The following is a 24881-nucleotide window of genomic DNA, read 5'->3' as shown; positions in this document are numbered from 1 at the left end:
ATAACATATACTTAGTCGAAAAACCAGCTATTTACCAAATCCTTCAATGACGGTATATTTAAAACATCTAAATAATTAGCAAATCAGTTGTACTACTAATGTTTTCTAACCAAAAGTCAGCTGCTTTTTCTTTTTATAATTGTATTCAAGTTATAAGTCTCTTCAGAAACAAAATTATCTTCCCTACTTGAAGGAGCAGATTTTGATTTCTAAAGTTGAAAAGCAGTGGTAAACCCATTGTGTGGTTGTTCTTCTATACACTCATTTTTAATGGTGAAATATTTCATCCCATTCTAATTACTTTTTCACTAAGTGATTCCAGATCGGTGACCATTGATACAAAATGATTAGCCACTGCTAGTTATGCATACTAATACTTTGTGTAAAGTTTGCCAAGTGTCAGACCCCTTACATTTTGCAAACCACATACAAACTCACATTTCATTGATTTTATGTGTGGAAAAGTACTATTGATCACCTATGTGATTTTGCAAGACCATGTGTAAAAATACCAGTGCAACACTCATCTCCGATGCTTGGAGCCACCTTGGCTTTTGCAGAACGCTGAATTTGTATCACTTTCATGTTTTAATAAAAGAGGGTAAAATCAAGCCTTGGGGCTATGAAACACAGCAGGAGTGCCAACTACCAACCGATTTATGTGCCTACTCAGACATAATCTGCTTCTGTGTTGTCCCAAGACACAACTGTTAAGTAAATAAAGTGACTAATAAGACTATTGTTTCTATAATTATCCCCCTGTTAAATTCAACAAGAGAAACAGTGATCTTCTACTGTCGCAGCGCAAATAGATGAAATCATTGACATAACTAGCTAAGTAGATAATTTTTGTAGTAGTAATGTTGTTTTAGAACCTCCTATTAAAAAGAGAAGTCTTTGAATGTATCTATAATCTGGACAAAAGAAATAGATTGACCTGTGATGGGTGACATTACAGAAGTGCCCCATGTTTCCTTAATTAGTATAATGTGTTACGAGATTTTGATATGCTTAGTTTAAAAAGAAAAAAGAGAGAAATTACTTCTCGTTTAAAGAGAACCTGCTTCCTGCTTAAGTGGCTAATATTTTAATTAAGTCTGGAGTGAAGTTTTTTGAGTATCTCCTGATAAACTCCCTCCTTTATGTTGATGGTAATTAAACAGATCCCCACGGGCTCGGGTAGGCGCTTTGCAAGGCCCATGCTAATTGTCAGACATGAGACACTGACCAGTTGGTTTGCTCTTGAATAGCCCACAGCGTGCTGTCAGCCCAGCAGTTTGATTTTTCTGTATTGTGAGCTGTTGTCAGGGCTAACTGGGTCCTATTGTGGCTGAAGATGTTGCGCAAATTGAGGCAGATGGCTCTGATTCAGACACGTGTCATTCAGAAAGAGGAGAGGAGATTGGCCCTGCAAAGTGGGGTCAGACTGGGTCATAGACCTGCTCTACACTTGTTAGTGTTTTCAAAAGCCCATGTGCAGCAACTTTGTTGTTGTCAAGTAACCAAGGGTAAAAAGGAGGAATAAAAAAAAAGGAAGGAAAAAAAAATAGCATGGTGTGCTCCTTGTGGAATATGGAAGACGAGGCTGTTGCCATCCTCTTCTTCCTTCCAGTCTCTTGGGCCTGGCTGTGCATGCAGAATGAATTAACAGGATTGACAGAAGTTCATTGTGCCTAAAATCGCTTTTCAGTCAATTGTGGTGCTTAAAAGGCTAGTTTTGCTTTTAATTCCATGTAATTAGTGGATTCTTCATGTCTTGGAATTTAGTAATGGTGCATTAGCCCTAACTTTTGTTTATCTGTTTGGTTGGCAATGGGGGTTTTACTTCCTTTGTAGGCTTGTTAATAATTATAAAATATTTAGAATTTTTTTCCGTATTTTTATGATTAAATATTCTGGAGATAAAGTTACAGCTGGAGTGATTTGGTAACTTGCTGTTACCATCATTTCAAATGATTTTGTTGGATGTTTATAACTTTTAACAATTTTTAGTTTGAATTAATGCCTGAGATGGCAGGAGGATGGACTTCCGTGAAAGTACAACAGTTTGGCTGTTTGAAAGTGTTCTACTATATTTAGCAGAGTTCCATTTTCTTTGGAGCACCAAATAATAAGAATCATCCATGGGAAACTCCATTCAGCTGAATTCAGGTTGCCAGTATGCACAAGTATTGTAGATGAACCAAAGGATCAGAATTTGCATAAAAAATTTATTTGAATAGAGTTTACTTTGTGCTATTAAATATGCAGCTTTACATGATAATTTTTTCATCTTTCTTAAATGCAAAAATATTTACACAATGCCAAACAAATTCTTTCTGAAAAATTTATGGAGGTTTTATGGTTTATCTCCTGAAATGCATTAAAGAAATAGGGTGCATTTTATTATAATTGAGCTCATTTAACTTTCACAGAAAGAAATATTAGCAGTCTTTGACCTTAAGATCCTCACTGATTTTTCTTTTTTGTTGTTTTTTTTTTCCATCCCCCTCCAGGTTTGCAGCAAAGACTGTGCACAGTGGGTCGCTGATGCTAGTCACAGTGGAGCTGAAGGAAAGCTCTACAGCACAGCTCATCATAAATACCGAGAAAACCGTGATTGGTTCTGTTCTGCTGCGGGAGCTGAAGCCTGTCCTGTCCCAGGGGTAACCTGCTTACATCTGGACTTCAGAATCTGGCACACAACAAAAGTGCCTGGCATCCACTACTGCTGCCTTTCATTTATAATAATAGCCCTTCCATCTGGCAGTGGGGGAAGAATACACTCTTGACATTCTTGTCTTCTGCTTTAGAATGCTAGTGTGTATCTATCATGTATGCAAGTCCCTTTCTTTTTTTTTCTGCTTGCTAACCAAAGAACGTACATTTTACTGTCAGGTTTCTGCACGTTTAAATGTATATCCCATTTGTCCTACCCCAGTCCTTCCCTCTCTGCTCCCTTCCCCTGCTATCTTTCTTCCCCATCAGTTTTCCCCACTGTACTAGTGGACAAATACTAGATAATGAAGTTCAAGGAAAATCACACTGTTTGAAAGCTGAGTTAAAATGTCAGGTAGGATCCAGCAGCATATGCAACAGCTATGTGGTTCGGAGAGGTTTTGTTGCAAAAGTATAAAAACATAATGTGTAGAGCAAAATGGTGTTTGCTTTCTGGAAATGCTTGTAAACCTGAACTTGTTCCCTTGAACATTGTTCCCACCTACTGCGATTTTCTAAAATATTTCTGTTAAGATGCCAATAAAGTAGTGCTATGAGCAGAGACTCCCTCTTTATTTTTCTAAAGTATTGTATATAAAGTAAAGTGTTGTATATAACTGATTAATTAAATACCAAGAAGATTGGGAGCTACTATGCATCAGCAAACTGTTCTTCTGAAAGTAGCCAGTGTTTGTTCCCCTACTGTAATCTTTTGCTATGCAGTTACATTTTCGTTAATAAACAAAGCCAGTAACTGCCTAATTTCAGAGTGACCCATTCGTAAGATGCTATTGAATTGTTAGAAATTAGTATTACGTGAAATACTGATTATTAGGCTACTGTGGCAAATACTGACATCTAGCTTAATAAATTATTCAGGTCTTTGCTTCAGATTCTGTAAACTGAGACTAAGATTTCTCCCACCTGTGCGTGGATGAAGGTTCAAGGCAAAGAGAAATGCAAAGTCATATCTACAGAACTAGAGCTGAGAAGACTAACAGCCATGCACTATTTGTTGCACCCAGTTTTCTGCCTGTAGCCAGGGTGTCACTGGTTCTGACCTTACCTTCACATTCTGGTTTCATGGTAGGACTGAAAATGCTGACCTTAGTCATTTCAAATCAGTTCTCCTTGCTTCCAGCATGGCTTTTCCTAGTAACTCATGGCTCTGCTACAGATATTTGGGAAACTGTACCCTTGCTCTGTCTACCAGCACCCTTGCATGGTCCTTCAATGCTGATGAAGTTTTGGTTTAGCTTTCTGGATGATAGGAAATACTGCTTCATATGATTAGAAATTTTCCATTACTGAACACTGGAAATTTCTTCTAAAATTTTCTACTAAAATTTAGTAGAACTAAAAGGTAGCTCCAATGTGTAGCAGAGTTTACTGGCAAATTCTAGAGGGGCGTTGGGAAGGGTTAGGTATTTTAAGTTGCACATCTGTGAGAAATGTAATCCAAAATATATTGTTAATTCTCAGAAAGAAACAAGAATCTTATGCCCTCAACAGAAATTTACATGTTCTTAATCAACATTTACATTATTTTCTGAAGTCATAATCCTACAGTAAGTTTTTTTCTTGAATTATGGTTTTCAAGTGTGATACAAAAGTTACTCAAACAGGTGAAATATTATTTATTGTAGAAAATACCATAATCTCATAGAAAATGCAGATTTGTCTAGGTTGTATTTGGTATTAAGATTGAATGAGAAAGTGGTGAAGGAACCACACTTCCTGAGAACAGACTGAACTGCAAAACCCTTCACCTATGTTTGTTAAGGAGAAAACAAACAAGACTGGTTTCTTGTACTGCAGTATAAATCAAAGGGAGACATATTAATGATATGTAAATCATGTTGCTGAGTAATATCTGCCTCCCTAGAGTACTTTATACACTCCAATAGTGAAGTCCAGAAACATGTATAGTAAGGATATTAGGGAAGTTTGTGGTATTAATGTACATTTTTCAACGCTTTGTGACTTGGTCCACTGGTTCAATAACTCTTAACACAGGTATCTGGGCCAATGGTGTGATTTGAAAATATATGCTGCCTTCTCCAACTCGTAATTTGGAGAAAAACTTTCTTTAAGGACAGATATTTAAATAGTAGAATACCTCTGCATGTAATAAAGCTCAGCTCCTCAGGAACCTAAACGTGAGTGCACACATTGATAGCGGAAGTTGCACTCAGTCATAATACAGCCAGTTAGCAGTAGTTTACAATAGTTTCTTGGTTTTGCTATATTTATTCACTGTCTTCTGTACTTTTCATCCTTTATGGAGGCATGTCAAAGTTTATTAAGACGTGAAGTAGATGACCAAACTGCGATCTAGAATTCACTTCAGAGTGATTTGCTTGTACCAGGCAGCAGGAGCTCTTACCTCTGCAGGCAGGCTTTTCAGTCAGGAGCCGCCCACTCAGGACCACCCAGCTTCAGCAAAAATCTGGACCTGGGCAGCCTTGGAATCTAGCTGCATGTGCAGGTCAGGACATGGGAGCAAACCTAAAGCACAGTGTTGAAGTATTGGTGAGGTGGGTCTTGCTAAGACTTTAGGAAATTGCATCGAGGTCTAGTTTAGGGAGCGCGTGGTGAGGGTTAATCACTCACATTATGAAGGGTTCAGATGCAGCAGAACCTGCAGAAGCATAGGAAAACCAGTAACAACTACAAATTGAAATATACTGTCGTAAGGGGGAAATTTGGGTATAATTTTATTAGCTGTTCAAGTCACTCATGCCCATGGTAGGTAAAACACAAAGAGACTCCAAGATGAGTGTGATTTAATCCAGGCTTTAAAACTGATGCTGGTAATGGTGGACTGAAGAATTATGCAACAAGAGCAAGTGTAAACAAATGAGAAGGTTTCTGCATAGTGAAAGATTGATAGTTTAGCGCTTCTTTGCTTCCTGGTTGTTTCCACACGTCTCTGTATTGCACCTTTTGAAGAAGAAGGCGTTTGCCTTTTTTTTTTTATTATTGCAAAATAACTCAAACCTTATTTTGAAAGAATAGGATAGGGGAGGAGTTGTTATATTACTGCGGATGACAATATAAACATAGGCTTGGCATGGCAGTCAAAATAACTTTTTTCCTCTTATTTTCCTGTCACATTTTGTGATGTTCTGTAATAGGATAATACTTTTTTTGTCCCTGCATACCCTGCTTTAATTCTAGTAACTAATTTCTAAAGAAAAATAGCAGAAATAGAAATAGATTTGGAGTTAGGAACAAAATAATGGAAAATATAAATAGAATACCATGTGAAAGGATAGTGGAAATAATGAAAGTGGTTTTAGAGCAGGAACATGATATATGTTTTAGAGCAGGAACAGTATATGGAATAGTGAATGTCATAGAAAATAAATTGGGCTCTGCTGATGATCTCTTCTACCAACTCAGGAACAAGGTGGCATTCTGTAACGTTTCTAACATTTCTTTTTTTTCCTGTTTTTAAACACAACATGTTCTTATCTCTGCTCATCAGCTATCACAGGATAATGTGTTCACTAAAATGGAACAAAACTGGAAATGTGCATTAGCAAAGGAATATACAGATATGTTTTGGATAGGATACAAAAAACCTCTTGATCTGATGCTTAGGCTAATAACTGATATTTGGTGATAGGACGAAATCCTTTTGCACACTTGCTTTTGCAATAGTCCACTACCGTAATTAATATTCTTTTTCAAAAATATTCAATTAATGAACTGTCTAGTTTTCATACAGTATCTTATATGCTTGAATTAATCTCAATTTAGCATTTAAATGCCCTAACAAGGATCCTGATAAGCAGTGTATGCGTAAGTTGAATCCTCCCAAGCCCTCCTCTTATTTTCAGTGTGAGCCTGAAATGACCATATGAGAATCAAATTCTCCTCCCTTCATTTTTTGTCAGTTTCTCTTCCTCACCTTTCGTACATTTTTGTTTATTTTTTTGTTTTGTTTAGTTTGTGTTTTTATAACACTTATATTAAGTGTTCTGTGATGCAGATGCCAGGCTTTGCTGTGTCTGCCTGGTGTGGTTTCATTACTGATAGGAGCCTTCGTGCACAACCCTGATAAAAGCAATGCTTCTGTTCAGGTTTATTTTCTTCTTGCATGATGCACTTGGTCTTTACATGGCATAGTCCAGCGAATGTGTTTAGCAGAGATAGTCAACACCACCGCATTTGCAGTCTCACAGCCAACTGGTTTTGATTCAGAAGGTAGAAGGTGAAGTACTCTTCAGCAGCTGGTAACTCTGAGTCAATGCTGTGACTCATCGACTTGAATTCCTGTGAACTTTCTGATGCACATACAGATATCTTCACAAAGAATGTTATTCTGAACTCCTTTTTATCCCATTGTGCATGAGTACAAGAGAGCAAAAACTAGTTTCGTGCCTTATGCTGCTGCTTTACCAGTCCTTTCCAGGTCCCAGCTTTCTCTTACTCCACTCCTGGTGACTTGCCTCCTTCCCAGTTGTGGCTTTCGGAGGAGAGGGAGGGGGACAGCAGCTCTGCCCTTAGCACCATCCAGTGGAGCATAGATGTTGTAAGTCACGATCCACATCTCCGTGCCCCGCTCTGCCTCAACCCAGACCTGACTTTTCTCCTTGACAGGAAGGTGCTAAACTAATCCTTGCGAAAACAGCTGACATGTCACCCTGCTCCTTCAACAAAGAGCAAGCACTATGGTAGCCTCACCCTCCCACCCTGTAAAAATGACGGTGGACTCTGGACAGGCGGTGATAAGGTGGTGAAATTCTTCCCCTTGTACCAGCCATGACTGGCAACCATTCAGCCAGCAGCCACGGCAAATGGCATGTGTGTGAAGGAGATGGCCCGTAAAAGTGAGGGTGCTTTGAGATGCCCTGCAGAGCTTCTGCCTTGCCATGGACTGAGCTAGGGAAGCCCCTCGAGTTGAGACCTGGTTGCTGTGGCTTCACCGAGGGGGGGGAGCAGACTCTGCCTGCCCTGCAGCCACCCCTGCATGGGCCTGCCCCCTGTAGCCAGGACGCCAGAGGGGCCCCGCAGGTGCCGGCAGCCTGCCATGGGGAAAGAAGGAAGGTGCAAGGGCCGGAGGACAAGGCAGCAAGCCCAGTTTTCCCAGGCCGTGGAGAAGGGAGTCGTGTGGGGTACTGGCTTCCAGAAAGGGCTGCAGCGGTAACAGAGGTTTGTAATTAAATCCCAATCGGAGGGCAGGTGTGGGCTGAGCCACCCCTAGGAGGGGTTTGGCTGTGTGTGAGGCTGCCCTGTCGTGACAGTCTCCACTCCTGGTGACCCTGGGCAGACCCGTGTCAGTGCACACCAGGGCTGCAGCTTCACAAGGCGGTGGCTGGCTCTGCCCTGGGGCACTGGTGCAGACTCCCTGATCTTCTCCTAAATGGTGCCTAGAGGTTTGTAGCTGAGGTACATTGCTGCAGGGGACACTTTCCTCACTTTGCAGATGGTGTTACATACACGGAATTATTCAATCCCACAGCATTTATTATTTCTGATAATTTTGATTTTGGTTTGCTCTCATTTTGTATGTCTGCATGAGGAATTTCAGGCATTTAGTTGCATTCTGTGCGTTTACCAGCAAGGTACAGAGTACCAGCACTTTGTGAATCCTGGCTGGAAACTGTATGGAATTCCATACAACCCTAAAACATAAGCTGTGAAGGAGGTAGAAGAGATGAAAGCATTACCAGTTCAATTATTTTTTTTTAGGCTGTGTTGCCCAATTCTGGCAAAAAAAAGCCATTTTCCATCCCACTTGCTACCATTGATTCCCCTCTCAGCTGTCTTTCTTCAGGTGGTTTCAGATCCATGCTCTAAACCAAACCAGCAGGATGATCTGGGTTTGAAAACCTCATAACCTTTACTATAAGGCTGCTAGGTTTTGATGGGATTTAGACTTAGTTTTGGGGATCACATCATTTCACTGACAGGGCCTGGAGTGCAGCTCTCATTCAGCACAGCTAAGTGTGAGTACACCCTGATAAGGCAGAGAGAGGAGCCCATTTTGTTTCTCTTGCCCTTACCACCTTCGCACTATGCCAGAAAAGCACCAAAGTGGCTTCTTTCATCAGGAGAAAATATTAAGGACACTTCTGTCCCAATGGGTCAAAAAAAACCTGTTCTGTTTCAGCTGGCTCTGCAAGCGTCTGCTGATGCCTGGGTTTGGGCAAAGTTAGTTGGTGGCTCAGCTTCACATAATTAAAAGTCATTCTGATTTCTGCACTGTGGTGTAATTGCTTAAAAAAACGTGTTATTTGATGATTAAGATTCTGGAGTGAATTGTGTTCTTTTGGGTTCTTGCACTGTTTCTCCATCAGGGACTTGGTTTCAGCGGTGTGCAGCTGCTGGAGTTGATTTACAGTGCTGCGGCTGTGGCTAGTCATAAATAAATCCTCTTATATAGTTGTTATGAACACCTGTTAGATCATCTGTCAGCAAAGCGCTGTTCACATTTATCATGGTGCGGTAGTTATTTTACCTCAATCCATTTCCAACTGACTCGGCCTCCATCACTGGATTACTATTACCACACCATAATCGCTCGTTTCCACTCCATGTTACAACTTGCAGATAAAAGATTTCACTACTTGGCCAAATTTCATAAATAAAGGAGCAGTTCAGTGCAGTAAAAGTTTATTTTTGTCATCATTTGTCACCCCATTATTCTATAAATCAAATGGAATAGCGCTATTGCTAGCTCAGGCGTTGCTGTCAGCCCTAGGCATGGAAATGGTCCGTTTCTTCTTTTTAGATGAGATGACATGTCTTTCAGACTTAACTGGCTTATGGCTTTGTTTCACCCATTTTATTTTATCGCCCCTTCAGAAAAATCCTTGGGGACCAGAGAGACTAAAGGAGTAAAATGGAATCAGAAAACACAGTAAAACATGCTGCTTTAGCTGTGTTATGTACATTTCCCTCCCCCACAATTATTCATTTACAAACTCCTCCGCAAAAATAATGGATCTGGATATAAACAGCCTCTCAAATGCATCCTCTGCCTTTGCACAAATTTTATTGCTCATGTCAAAACCCTGGGACTGAAAGGGCTCCAGAGAGGATGCTTCAAAGTCCCACTAATGCATCTGCTCCTAAATGCACTTCCCACCTGTGCAGGAGTGCATCATGGGGTTATGTGTTTGTTTTGAAGGTCCGCACTGATAACTTGCATTTGGGATTCTGAACCATCTAATAATGCTGTGCTGTGCCTTTCTATGCAGCTTCACAACCAAAACTCTCAGGATATTCCCCTGCACTTTCCCAGCTGCAGTCTTCACAGAAATGGTGTTTGCTTTTTGTTTTGTCAACGATTTCTTAACTACAGCTATAAAATCTGTTCCTGGGCCATGCCTTGATTTTTTGGCCCCATGTCCGTTACAGACATTTGGAGTTTGCTTGATTTACTGAGAAGTTAAGAGACGGATCTTAGACTAAATTTTGAAGAAAGCAATATTCCTTGGCTTAAAAAGAGCTGGAGAGGATGATGATAAAGGGATGGGGTAATAGAAAAGGGTTTATAGTTGATATTATACTTCTGAGTTGGTTCTAATTCAAGTTACATTCCTCATAGTCATTATGTAGCTCATAAATTCAATAAAGTGTTTTACTATTACTATAAAAATGACAGGAGGGGGGTTTTATGTTGTAAGTTTCGTTAGTTGCTCTTCCTGCTTTATGTTGAAGTTCTGAGGCCATTATGTCATTAAACTCCTTGGACTCTGAAGGGCTCAGACCCCTCTGTTCCTTATCACTGGTGCAGCACCTGCTGCGGGGCAAATGTCTGTGTGGTTGGTCTCTGCCATTGTCACTTTCCTTGTAGATGACTCTCTTTGGTTCTGTTTTGGCTTTGTTTTTCATTCAGAAGCCTGGGTATCTGCCTTTGTGAGGAGGCAACCGGAGTTTCATGGTGGCTTTGGCCCCACATCAGACTCTAGGCTTGGGACATCATTTCTCACCTGTGGCTGAGCTACTCAAATATGAAAGTGGCTAAACCTTCTGCCTGCAGTGAGTTTTGGGTGGCTGTGGGGAGAGCCCGCTGCCAAAAAGGAATGCTGCGCTATGGAAATAAAATGCCTTCGGAGAGCTCACACTCCCTTTTGCCTTCCCAGAAAGACTTGGTGTGAATTTTCTTCAGCCACTTTTGTTGTAGAATTACAAGCTCGTCCTGGTTTGAGAGTCTCATTCTGTTTGGCCATGGGCAAATGCTTGCAAACACAGTCTTGTGTATTTGCTGGGAAAGTCTCTAAAGGCACATCGAGAAGGGTTTTTGCTTTTTCATTGATAGGGGATTTTTTTTTTTCTCAAAGGGACTGTATAATTTCTGTTATTTCTGCTTCATTAGAGGAAAGAAGCATCAAATATCTGACCCCAGACACTTTGCTTTCTCCAGATGTTTGCTTTGCACACAAATAATCTGCATGAAGACAGCAACTGCTAATTCGATGGCCAAAGTGCATGAGGACCCTAATCTAAAACCTCCCAATCCATCCAGCTGTCTGGCATTTGCTATTATAGGGCACCACAGAGAAATGAGGCTGTGGCTTTATCACTGCACCCTGGGTGACAACTTGATTTTCTGCTTTCACCGCAGGCAGCAGCAGCCCAACATGATGGGGCTGTTAATTTGTGCATTTCATGGTGTCTGTCAGGGGGCTGGGAAAGGAGGGTTTCAGGGGAAGGGAATGGAGCATGTCCCAGCCTCGGAAGCACCTGTCTGCATTGACGGCACAGAGCACTTCTTATTAGCGTGCAGGTCTCTAAATGCAGCCCCAGGATGACAGCCTGGCATTCCCAGCACCCACACAGTGTGACAGGCGCAGGCAGCCGGTCCCATTGTTTGCCCTTGATGAGCATGTCATTAATGGAAATGGAAGAAAGTGAGGGCCACATCAGTATTCAAATAGCCTCCATCCTCTCTGCCATTCAACCGCCTGGCTCAGGCGGCTGCAGATTTCCTTCTGTAGCTCCACTTACACATTTTCACAGATTTATTCCCACTGCATACAAATCCCCTCCGCATGGCTCTGGTCCCATGTGCTGCTACTCCCCTCACATGCACAAACATGTTCCTCAGCTTCATTTGATCTGCTAAAAATAAAGTGAGGTTTCTTCCCTTCCTCCCCATTTGGTGAATTGCTAAGGTATCATCAGCATATGCTTGCTATTTGCAACCCATGAAATGGAAGGTGGTACTATTTAAACCTGAAGCCTCAACGAGGCCCTGATGTATTATTCCTTATTTGCTTCCAAGCAACTACTAATGCTTATCTGGCTGACCTGTTTCTTTACAATAGATTGCAGTATATTTGTTTTGGAACGTTTCCCCTGTTAGGTATGGAGTAAGAGGATTGCAGGCAAAAGGGGAAATAACTAAAAGATCTGTATTCCCTCTTAATGATGATCTCACTGGAAACATCAGGAAAGCCACACTGCTCTTCCTAAAAACTCTTTTCTAAAATTCTCTGCCTTGATAGTAACTGGACCATGGATACCTGGAGACAAATACCCATCTCCCTGGACCACACCAACTCAGGCTGTCTGTACCCCTCTGATCTCACATGTGCAGTGTGAACTCCTTAGGGGCAGGTCATGTGTTGGCTTTCTGCATTTTTATGGCATGGACCACAGCAGGACGGGGGTTGGTCAGCGCTCCTGAGGACTCCAGCAAAACAAGTAGCGCAGTATCATAATTCAGCTGGTGTGAAGAATGTGTCTTGAGCACACTGGCATCTGGCCAGATCTTAAATGTACGTTTCTGTGCTTTAGTTTTGTGTTAGTCTGTTTTCGTAATAATATAATTAGTGCTCACAGGGGAGGCTATTGACACTACCACCAGGATCAGTTTGCTCTTTGCAGTATTTCCAAACCGTTCTCGTTACACATCCAACTTGCAGGTCAGATGAAATACGTCTTGCCTTTTGTCTGCTCCTGTCCTCTCCAGCCACTAATTTAGCCTCAAATCTGAAGCTCTCTCCACCAGTAAAGGCTGGAGCCAACAACGAATGAACACTGATGGTTGTTTTCCAAACCTTGTTACATTTTGTGGCCCTCTTTAACCCCAAGTGTCATGGGAGAAAACAAGCCCAGAGATTTTCCATTGGTCGGTTCCAAAACAGATGCTGGAGACCTAAACGGCAGAAGCAGAGCTGTTGCAGTATATTTTGGTAACCAAAATCACTGCCAAACCACTGCCCTTCTTTGCACTCCTTCCAGTCACTGATCTGGACTCAAGAATTCTCCTGGGATGTTGATCTTGGGTGTAACTGCTATAATATGTGCTTTTCTTCAACTGATGATTGTGAGGACTGCCTCAGCACTGTTTCCTTCAGCTTGGCTCCTGGCATCAGCGCAGCAATGATGCCCATCTGGTTTTGGCTATAACCTCTGAGAGCAGGATGGTGAAATGCTTGGGTTCACATTTAGGTGACAAAAGTACATCCCAGCACTATGATATGTACGAACATCCTCCTGCCTTTGTTTCTCCTGCTTCCTTTCTTCCTTTTGATGACCAGTGTGGACTAAGGAACATAAAGCAGGATCGTGCCTTTCTGTGGGTGTGTACAGTAATTTGCACAATAGTGCTCTGATTTCTGTAGGAGCCTCTAGGTGTTGCTGTAATATAAATAATAATTGCCTTTGGGGATTAATTCAAAGAGGGCAGTCGAAGTTGAGTGAGGCCAAGAGAAGAAACTCATGAGTTATTTCTCATGTTTAGAATGATTAATAATTTCTGCATTTTTTAATAATTCAACAAATTGCAAAAACTGTGTGTTATCAGACTGCCTTGAGCTCAAAAACAAAAAGAAAAGAAAAGAAAAGAAAGAAAGAAAGAAAGAAAGAAAGAAAGAAAGAAAGAAAGAAAGAAAGAAAGAAAGAAAAAGAAAGAAAGAAAGGAAAGGCCTTTCCATTGTTTATATTGACAAGCAACGAAAGGCCATTCTTTCTTCACCAGAAATACTTCTAGAAATGGCTGTATGGATATCCTGATAACTTTAAAATTAAAGCCAACTGTGGTATTATGGCAAGTCATGTAGCCTTTTCCTGTGTCACTGCCACAAAGCAACGCCCAAATGAAAACAGGCAGCAAGTACCTCACCTAGAAAAAGCAGAAATATTTTCAAAACCAATACCTGAAACATTGTGCTCTAGAAACTAAAATGTCACCATCTTTGGAATCAGTATAAGACTATTTTACGTGGCAACCATCCTCTAACAGCATGTTCTACAATGTACATATCAGGGACAATTGGGACAAATTAGGAAAAATCGTAAGCCGTAAATCTTAATCTGGTGGGACTGGCTGCTGTTCTGCTTTTAAAACTAAGCCCCCATTCTTTTAAAAGTAATCAAGGAAATATGACAGATACATACCTAACATGGCACTGGGAGGAAGAAGTGACAAGTGGAAAACAAATGTTTATGTAGAAAAAGTTTATGTTTTCGGAAGTAATGAGTGATTTTAAATGCATCACATGTCACTGGAGGCTTGGTCAGGAATGTCATTTACCTGCTTGAGGTGAGATCGTGGCCATTCTGTTTGTATCACCTAGACTCGCCATGGAGCTGCCCATATTGTGTTTTACTGCTTATCCCTCATATGAATTCAGTGGAGATGAGAAAAAGTCGATAATTTATTTTCTGTGGGGTTGAACCAGTCAAGGGTAGATTTTCTCTTTGGCTATGCAGTTTAGAAATTTGGTGGATGACAGCCAAAGAACGGTTCTGGATTTGTCATCTAGGGAGTGGATCTGGCTACATGCATGTGTGTGCAAGTGAACATACAACAGTGCACCGTGAGCTAGAGGGCAGTTTCACAGTCAGCATGCAGTATTTTAAGTTACTTGGCTTGTATGCCAAGTTGCAGCCTTGTATGCTGTACTTTCCAGGGAAGACATCACTTCCTCAGTGTGTATGGTATCTCAGGGGTCCATGTTTGTGATACCTAGGCTACACCATTCATACGTGGAGGACAGTGGAAGAGACTTTAGGTAACAGACAAATTATTGTTGCAATACGTAAAGACCGTTGGGAAGGTGAAGGAAAAGCTTGTTCCACGTGCCCATGATGGATAGGAGGTAATGTAGCAAAGCTTGGTTTAGGGACAGGAAAGCCATCTGACACTAGGGACAGAGCAGCCACAGTGCAAGCTGGCTAGAGATGTTGTGGAGGCTCCAGAACAAGAAATCATTAAGGTAAACAAACAGCCTGTCAGGAATGACATACAGTACAGGTGATCCAGCTTTAGGATACAGATGAATCATTTCTAGTGTTTTCAGGTTTTTTCGGTGAATATTTAAGGGATATTTAAAATCTAGTCAACCTTTCATCCTGTGTGCTCCTTGCTTAGGTTTATGTATTTGGACAATGTTACTAGGGAATGAAATGTTTTTGCTCATTTGATTTCTGCTTTGCTCTTTCCCATGCTTCCATCTTCTGGCTCCCAACCTGTGGCTGAATTTTTGCCTTTCTTTCTCTCTGGTCTGTGAAGTTGTCAAACACACAACTACGAGGATGTAGATTTACATGTATTTTGAATTACAATTACCTACCTTCCGGTACTCAGAGCTGCTACTAACTGGTTGCCACTAGCTACTGATTTTTATATTAATAAGTGCTGTTAGCTCTTGCCTTTTCAGAGGAACAAAGCAATTCTGCAGTGGATCTCTACAGCACAATTTTGCTGGCCATAACTATACACTTCTCAAGAGATGCAAAAATTTTGTAATGACAAAATAACTAGTAGCCTAACACGGTCTCTACTACTAATTTTCCCAATCCACATACATTTCACTGTTGCTATATTCCATCACATCTTTCTCAACAGCTTCACTGTGCTATCTTCATTTCTTAGGGCTCTAATGGCAAAGCAGCTCTTTATAGCCCAGGATGCATTTTGATTTTCAGCCTCTCTGTACATCTTTCCATTCAAAAAGTTGCAGTTTGTTTACCAAGCAACAAATTTGGTATGTTTGGCATAAACAGGAAGTAAAAATCTGTTATTTCTAAAGAGTCAGGCAGACATTATCGTTCGTATCGGCTTTTTCAAAGCGCTTTTAACCATGCAGAACATCTGGGGCTGAATTTCCAGTGTGCCTTTAACCTTGTGGGTTTTTATTGCATATTTTCCTCCAAGACTGCATGCTTGCCTCCGGTTTTCATAATGTGCGGAGCACATTCATCCATCTTCTCTTACCAGTTTTTCCTTTTGGAGTTCTAACAGCTGTAAGCAGAGTTTTCAAGGAAGTCTCAGTTCATTGCCCCACTTCTGAAGGCAACTCCTCTGACCAAGTTGCAGAGCACAAAGGAAAGAGAAAAGCTGTTGCCAGCATACTGCTTCCAGCAGCATTCTTGCTGAAAATGTGGTCCTCCCCAGTATCTGATCATCAAACCCATAGTGAGCCCTGGTGTAGCTGCTAGGGTGCTGTGGTATCCGGATTCATCTCGTAAGGGGATGGCACAGTTGTGTTATTGAAAAGATGTCCTTTTTTCTCTGCACAAGCTTTGAAGTGGAAGTTACTCTATGGTTCTTCCCATTTGGTGCTTCATTTTAACTGCAGTTAGTTAGTGGGTTTATGTGGATGCCAGGTGCCTCCTAAAGCCGCTCTGTCATTCCCCTCCTCAGGTGGAGAGGGGAGAGAAAATATAACAAAAGGCTCATGGATGAGGGTAGGACAGGGAGAGATCACTCACCTGTTACTGTCACGGGCAAAACAGACTTGACTTGAGGAAATTAGCTTAATCTGTTACCAATCAAATTAAAGATTAGGGTAATGAGAAATAGAACAAAATCTTAAAAACAGTTCCTGCCTACCACTCCATTCTTTCTGTGCCCAACTTCACTGCTGATTTCTCTACTTCCTTTCCCACGAGTGGCAAGAAAGCCAGGGAACGGGGGTTGTGGTCAGTTCATCACACATTGTCTTTCTGCTTCTTCCTCCTCATACCCTTCTCCTGCTTCCCCATGGGATTCCTCCCCCAGGAGACAGTCCTCCACAAACTTCTCCAGCATGATTCCTTCCCACGTGCTTACAGTACTTCAACAGCTGCTCTAGTGGAGGTCCCTTCTGTGGAGTGCAGTCCTTCAGGAACAAATTACTCCAGCATAGACCCTCCCAAAGGGTCCAGAAGCTCTGCCAGGAGTCTGCTCCTGTGCTGGCTTCCCACAGGGTCACAGCCTCCTTTCAGCACATCCACCTGCTTCAGTGTGTTGTCCTCCATGGGCTGCAAGTAGCTATCTGCCCTACCATGGACCTTCATGGGCTGCAGTAGTCAAGCTTCCTCACCACAGTCTTTACCATGGGCTACAGGGGAATCTCTGCTCTGGTGCCTCAGAAACCTTCTCCCCCTCCTTCTCTATTGATTTTTGTGCCTGCAGAGTCGTTTCTGTCACATTTCTGTCACATACTCTCACTCTTTTCTCCAGCTACTGTCATGCAGCAGATTAAATATGTTATCCCAGAGGTGCTACCACCATCAGTGATGAGCTTGGCCTTGGCCAGTGGTGGTGAGTCTGTTCTTAGAGCCAGCTGGCATTGGCTCTCTCAGCAATGGGAGAAACTTCCAGCAGCTTCTTACAAAAGCCATCCCTGTAGCCCCAACCACTACCAAACCTTTATCATCCAAACAAATACAGTTTGGCCAAAAGGCTCTTGCTTTTTTCATACACCCTGCACACCCACTGTAGATTCATACATTTTCTTTGCTTTCTTCCATGTGAAATAACAGCTATTTTGACTGCCTTCCTGCTACTATGGGTACGGGAGAGTCAAACAGACCAAGCGATATCATGATGGCACAATATCCAAAGGGGGCAAAGAAAATAGGCAGCTCTAGGATCAATGGATCAAAAGAGTGAGAAGAATTATCAAAGGGGTCATTAAACAAATCTAAATCACAAATAATTTTTTAAAGGAAAAACAGTATGTGTTATTTAGATCTCTGTAGTGTATTCACAGTTCTCTGTGTTTCTCATATGACACAGCCCTAGCTGTTGGAAAGGAAGGTTCCTCCATTTTATTTATAGCCAAGATGTTAAGTGTGCTTTGACATTGTGTACATCCAAATGCTTTTTGATCATGCTCTTGTGGAATTCTAAACAAAAGCATCATGCCCTCTCATGTGATACAGGATCCTTTTACATTCTTATTCCCTTGTATCATCTCAGAGACGGTAGGGTTTGTGTCCTGAGTTGTGTACAAGATATACAGGCAGGGGGAAGTGTGGTTGGATTTTTTCCTCACGTGTGTGGATGATCAGTTCCATAAGAAGGTGAAGGTCCTTTTTTATGGGCAGACATTTCTCACTGCAGATATATCCGGAGAGCTGCTTTGGGACTAGGAAAGCTTTGACTCACTTGCTGCTTTGTCTATATAATATTTGGAGGTGCAGTGCTCTTCATACAAAAAGCAAACAAGGAACACTACACAGCCTTTAATTTTGTCTTGTCACGAGGAGGACTATTTTTCCGGAAGCCCACCAGGGAAGATTGCTCTTGTTGTGTTGTGGGTGATTTAGCACAACTTTCTGTCTCATATCATTGACAGCTTTTCATGTTTTGTGGATAAGTGAGCCACAGTTTTGGCCTATTTCTGCTGGGGATTTTTTCATTATTTAAATGCTAAAAGCATGTAAAGACATCCTCCTTTACTTAAGAGAAGTACGCATTTGAATGCTAACTAAACATATAGTTTCTCTCAGATCATATATGTAATATTGAAATCCTCATTAGATTGTTTTTGTTTCACAGACTGCTTTCTGTAGTCTAGCATTCTGACTGTATGCTCTGATATTTATTTTTAATGAGATGCACTTCTGTTCTTTCACTGCTTACTAACACTTTAATTTGAGAAGCAGTTTTAACTAGCCCTGCAAATATCCAATGTTCTTTGCAAAGTCAAGTCCATTTCCTGCAATAACCTTGCTTTGACCTGTTATCAGTTATATCACAAATTATTCAGTCTCTAATTGGTTCATCTTTTAACTACAAATTCACATGACTTAGCTTTATTACATAGTCCTGTGACAAGCTTGTGTGGATCAAAGTAGTCTCACATTTTTAAGGAACTTTCTCCAGCTGCTCACAACTCCCTTTGTTCTACTGTTTGAATATATTCTTATCATTATTAATATTAGAGTTTTAGACATACTGCAGTCATTCCTAGAGTTCTCAATTTTGTTTTAGGCCCCATCATGTGGAACACTGTTCAAAACCTTACAAGATATTAGTATTGAGAGCATGAGGTATAGCAGTAGGGACAATTTTCCCCTCTTCAGTTACTGCACTCTGTTTCCTGAGAAAATCTGAAGGTGCTGTATCTTCATACTCCTTTTAGACAAATCCTAACCAAACAGAGGGATGATGTTTGCTTGGTAGCTACTAAAAACGTAGCTTAATACTATAACAAGTAATTAGCAGTCAACATGTATATGGATGGTAAAAAGCTAGTTGTTGTCCCCCTGAACCCTTGCACTTTCAACCTAAGACAGTCTCAGCACCTGTTTTTAATACGAAATTAACAGCTAACCTAGACAAAAGCACTCCAGAAGAGGACTTTCAAGATGGTGCATAATCTAGGCCAGTATGCAAACATAACCATTTGCTATAAATGCACTTTGGAGTTGGACAGCTAGAAAGGACTTGCCTCTCTCCCACAGTCTCCAATAGAGATTTTTTTTCATTAAAATGAGCAAAAAGAGGATTTGTTATCTTTTTTCATGATGAACATTATACTATCTACCCTACTAATGATTTGCATGTTGGTAAGATGGCCAGGTCTCTAGCGGCTGCTCAGGATGAATCACAAAAAAGGAGAAAGAGTCTTTTTCTTGATGTAGCCACCACCTAAAACAATGCTTGAAGGAGAAAAGCTATTCAGTCAGCCCAAACATCCATTCATATTGCTTAAGGCTTGTTATGCTGCAGTCTCTCATCTCTCCATTAATTAATGGTGAAAATACGTATAACTAGGAAAACAGCAAACGTAAGCAGGGAATTAATTTATTTTTCATAAATAGGGAATGCCTCATCAGTAGAAAAGCAAAGGCTTGAAGTGTCTCTTCATGTTCCAATTTTTGTTCTGAAGCTGCCCGTTTGCTTGCTTTCTCATCTCTTCTATTTAAACCAAACAACAATCAATTTATTATGACATTAAAAAAAATATCATGGATAAGGGAGAAAGTACTTTTGAGAGAGATTCAAGTTCAGCAGCTGGAAACGAGGGGGAAAAATTGGGACTGCACCAGTCTAATTGATTTTGTTATAGAACAAAATTAGCTGAAGCCAAAGAGCAGTAAAATGCACTCACCTTTATTGTAAGCATTTGAAGCTGTGCTAAATGAAAGGGGAGGAAAAAAAAGTCTGCTCTTTGCTCATGGCACAGGGCATTTTTTAGAAAATAAAAATAATTAGTTGTAGAGACAACAATTGCATTGTGCAAAGTGTTTTGCTTGGATTCCAGGAATGGTGGCTTTAATGAGGCACTACACTTCACAAAGGCTAAAGCAGTTCTTAAATGGGGTTTAATAGGATAGTTTCACTTCCTTTCAGTTCTTTGTTCTCAAAAACATAGGTACCCCAGAGTGCACACATTCAATTTAAGCAAATTTTACGCAAATTTATCTTCTGTACCTGATGAATATGCTACTAAATGTACAACAAGTCCCTATCAGATCCTCATACAAGAAATCAGTGGCCTTCAAACCAATCAAAGGCCTATTTGCTTCTTATGCTCTGCCCTACTAAAAAGGATTTTAATTAGCCAGAAGACATTGTTCCCATCGCCCATGAAATGCAGCTGGAATCCTAATTTCTCAACCACACCTAAGAGTGATTAACTTCTGGAAAACAATGTTTAACAAACCACTGTTGACTGAAGTTAGGAATATGACCAACCACCATGCAGTAACTGTCTGATAGGCTTTATACTTTCAGTTGTGAAGATAACAGTTTAATTTCAAAAATGTGTCTCTTGAAAAGGAGAGAACAAATACAACTGTGCCAGTGTGTTTACTCTTTTGGAAATGCAGTGAATCATTAGGAATTGTTTGGAGTTCAAGTTTTACTCTGCTTTGTTCTTCTTGAGGGACAATATGACAAACTTGAGACACATATCTACCGTCAATTCAACAGTACCAGAAAAGTGAAGTCTGTCATTAGAAGAAGTGCTGTCATAACTGTACTACTACCAGACTAACAGATCCTAATGCTGGCCTTCTCAGTCTTATATAGGTAAGCAAATATGCACAAGGAACCTCTGTTACATTTTGATCTACTTAGAAAGCATTAAAAAAACCCCTTTTTTGACAGCTGAAAAGTCTAGGAGAAAGAATTTTGGTGTTGGTGTGAGGTTTTCTTTCATTTGTTTCTGCTTTGCTTTACAATTTTCTGGGTTGGTTTTGGTCTTTCTAAAACAAGAGATGAGTATAAAAGACAGGAAAATAATTTGGGGGGCTAATACTTCGTCCGCTTCCAGAACAGTTTGCCCTGAACTGAAATCTAGGGGGATGTCCACACCACTTTTAAGGACTCTTTCAAGAAATGCATGTGGATGTGCATGTGTGTTTGAAGTAGTTTGGACTTTTTTGTGATAATTTTTTAGATGCTTTATTTTTCCATCACCATTATCATCTTTGCTGTGTGAGGAACTGAAAGAGTTCTTCCTTTCAGCTGTTTTCTACTTGCTTGCTTTAATTATTGATGTCTTTCTTAACCTCTTTGTAGCATTGCTTGGTTATTTCTGCTTATCAGCACGTAAGAATGCAAAGCCAGCAGAACAGAGGGTAGACAATTTATGGTATAAATTCCTTAATGTTAAAAATCCTCTGTGAGTTGAATTGAAAGCTCCAAAGAGTCTGTGGAGTTCCCAGTCTTCTAGCAGGGAACTAATAGCCTTCTCTGTTGCTCCCAACTCTGCAGCTGGTAAAGAGGCTTGGTGGCCTTTTACAAACCATTTTGAAGTTCCCAGTGGAGCAGTTGTCCACTCTGTAGGAAACAATTACCACACTGTGTAGCAATTTAAAGAAGAGACTGGGTGGGCATGGAGAGAAGGTGCCTGAACAGAATGCATCCTCCCTCAGTTTAGGACCGAGGTCTTTTAAGGGCACAGTCTGCTCTGCTTGTGAATACAAACAGGAATTTGATCATGAAGGATCTGAAAATTTTGAATTGAAGGAATTTTCAAACTGGTAATCGCAAGGCAGCTAAAATTTGGGGAGTAAATTCCTGAGCTGCCATTCTGATGCTCACTAGATTATTTTTCATTACTTAGTAGTCCATCTGCAGATGTCAAAAGAATGAATTTAACAATGCTAGAAAGTGTTAAATCTACCTTAAATTAGGAATCAGTTTGCACTCACCTAGGCATATCTGATAACTTCGTAATCCACAAAGTCTTCCTCGGTGTCTCAGCAGCATCTCACATAGCAGGGAGATGCCCTGAACTTTATGGGCCTTGTAATAATTCTTACAGTGAACTGCACAAGGCAGAGCTTCCAACCTTGGGGTGTCCAGCAGGTAATGTATTGCAGGCTGAACAGGAAAGAAAGATTTAATAATAAGTAAATAAAAATCAGTTCTCTGTCCCTTTAGTCTCCTTACTATCCTTGACTTTGACTGATTGTACAAAAGTGGTGAACAAACATCTCAAGCACAACTTGTTATGGAAAACATTATGTAAGTGATGTATCTGAATAATAGATGAAACCAGCGTATAAACATCCAGCCAGAGTGCTACATTCACTTAACTCTGGCTGTCAGGAAAACCTATATAAAAACTGTAAAGGCAGCTGTTTAGTCTCTAAGAGGGAACTGAACCAAAAGGGAAAGTACATTCTCTTATTTTAGAGCCAGTCTGTGAAACAGCTACAGCTGCACATACTTCAATATACTGCCTAATGAGAAGTCTTCTGGGTCCTGGTACAAATTTGTAAGTGTGTCACTGGTAGCAACTATTCCAAAGGAAAATAAAAATACCAAACGCTTCACAATTGAATATCTAGCCAAAAAAAGCATGTATGCATGTTGACAGAGTAAATAAGCTTTGTTAGAATAGTGTTGCTATTCTAAAGGAGAAGGGAGATTAAGAGCCGTGTTTCTACTGAGGGGGAAATCATTGTATTTCTTATGCTATCCATCTGATCTAAATCCAGATCAACTGATCAAATGTCAGTCAGGCCAATGTATGTCTTGTTGACTTACTTACCTGGAATCAGAGAAGACACAAAAGACATAATTTGTTTCCTAACAGAAACACACCATTAGATCGATTATTGAAGCCATGAATGAAATCTGAATGCTCCGATACTCCAAGCTAAATGTGTATTTATTGTTGTGGAACTATCATTTATGATAAAAACAGGTTAAGAACTGAGGCTTGAGTTTAAATGCTTATCTAACTGTGTCAGGAATATGTGCAGTTTGAATACAGGTGTATTTTTAACATCAGGCAGCAATTGGAAAACAGCACAGCAAATGATTGAGGAACCAACAAGATAAACAGCTGCCAAAACATATTACCCATTATGACATCGATATTCCAATTTAGTAAAAAGATCTGAAATTAAAATTATGTTTGCTTTCATTTGAGACCTGGAATAACAATGAGAAGACTGTAATACCATATCATCTATCTCTCTAGAACAGTATACACTGCACAGTGTTCAGTATGCGTAGGCAAAATAAAATAAATGTTAGGTCCCACCAAATACTCTAAAACTGTCATATTTATCATATGTACCATATTTATAAAACAGAGAAACAAAGGTAAAGAATATTCCTTACACAGGGAATAAATTAATAACTTAGTAATTATCCTTTGGAGGAGAAAGACATAATAGGAAGAGCTAAAGCTTTTATTTGTTTTCTCACTAAAACACTAAAATTTTTAGCACATAAAGCATATTCCACTTTCTATCTGCTGATATATTAAGCTTTGTGATGAGGACACTATATATGTTTTATGATACGGAGTTAGGGTCCAGATGAAAACTTTGAGATTTACATTTTTATCTTGCATTGACCTTTTGGCTTCACTCCTTAATTAAGCAGGTCATGGTAAAGACAGAGATTATTATGAGGTGGCTGGATCCCCAGGGTGTTATGAGGTACCACACACAGTTAAGCTATCTCAAGACAACCATGTTCTCTAGAGTTACTTTATTGCTATTATAAAAAATCTTTATTATGGGGAAAAATATGTATTTTTATGCTAGAAGAAGATGAAGATGACAGTTTAGAATGTTGAACGGTAGTTCAGCTGAGCTTTGTGCCCACAGAGACTGTAAAACATCAAAGACCGGCCGGCCTTTGATTGGCTCCTTTGGATCCTAAAGGGGAAGATTAATCTTTGTAAAATTCATAGTTGGAACATTGTACCATTAACTGGCAGTTTCCAGTTATCAAGATACTTTATGAAACTGAAAAAGTCCTATTACACTTGCTAAAAAGGCAACTTTGGGGGTGTGGCTCTTATGAAACCATTTCATCTCTGGAGTATTAGATACTTTCCACTGTGCCTCGTGCATGATAAAGCCCTAGGATGTGGACCTTCACCGTGTCTATGGACCCAACTGTACAGCATGATGAACTTCCTCTATTTTCTCTCTTCTTCCTTTGGAATTGAAAGCATAGTTAAGCCCTTGTGGCACCAGGCCTTAGCTCCTCTTTTTTTAAACCAAACCTATTGTCCAAGCCTGCTGTCTTCTTTTTATAGTGTGATGCACGCATAGGAGTTGGTATATTCTCGGCATATGAGAGGAGAGGAGTGAATATACAATGTTCCTGTTGGGTTTAAGCCTTCTGCTGTAGTCTTCACATTGAAGCTTCCGTGTATCTACCCTCTGCACTGCTGCTAATGACCAGTGGGTATCAGAAAATGTGCATATATTTACAGAGCTTAAAAGGCAGTTCCACTTTGAAGAGCTGTTCCAGAAACACAATGATTACTCTAAGGGACTTAGGCTCATGAAGTGCTCCTTGTAGCAAAACAGTATGAATGCCCCATGGACCAAAGAAAGATACAAAACAGACATATGTCTTTAAGACTAGATAGGGCCTACTTGGCAACACATTGATTTATGCCCACCACTATTCTGAGGCTGCCTCAGAGATATTTGATTTAGAGTGGATAGATCGCCTCCTGTTAAATAAAGTCCTGGGTCATTGTCCATAAACCTGAGCTGCATATAGCAATCTCAAT

General features: G+C 40.4%; 1 protein-coding gene across 1 annotated transcript in view; it reads left to right on the top strand.

The window, feature by feature from the left end:
• Positions 1 to 3133, top strand: part of AP3B1 (adaptor-related protein complex 3, beta 1 subunit) — a 96615-nt gene extending 93482 nt beyond the window's left edge. Inside the window, exon 19 of the mRNA XM_009865728.1 lies at positions 2496 to 3133. Coding sequence (XP_009864030.1) covers positions 2496 to 2649 — 154 coding nt within the window. The 3' untranslated portion in view covers positions 2650 to 3133. The remainder of the gene's footprint in view (positions 1 to 2495) is intronic.
• The last annotated feature ends 21748 nt before the right edge of the window (positions 3134 to 24881 follow it).

The sequence above is a fragment of the Apaloderma vittatum genome, unplaced genomic scaffold, assembly GCF_000703405.1.
Source record: "Apaloderma vittatum isolate BGI_N311 unplaced genomic scaffold, ASM70340v1 scaffold4303, whole genome shotgun sequence".
Classification (NCBI taxonomy): Eukaryota; Metazoa; Chordata; class Aves; order Trogoniformes; family Trogonidae; genus Apaloderma; species Apaloderma vittatum.
The sequence above is the reverse complement of the archived record's forward strand: the minus strand, read 5'-3'. Positions and strand labels throughout refer to the sequence as shown.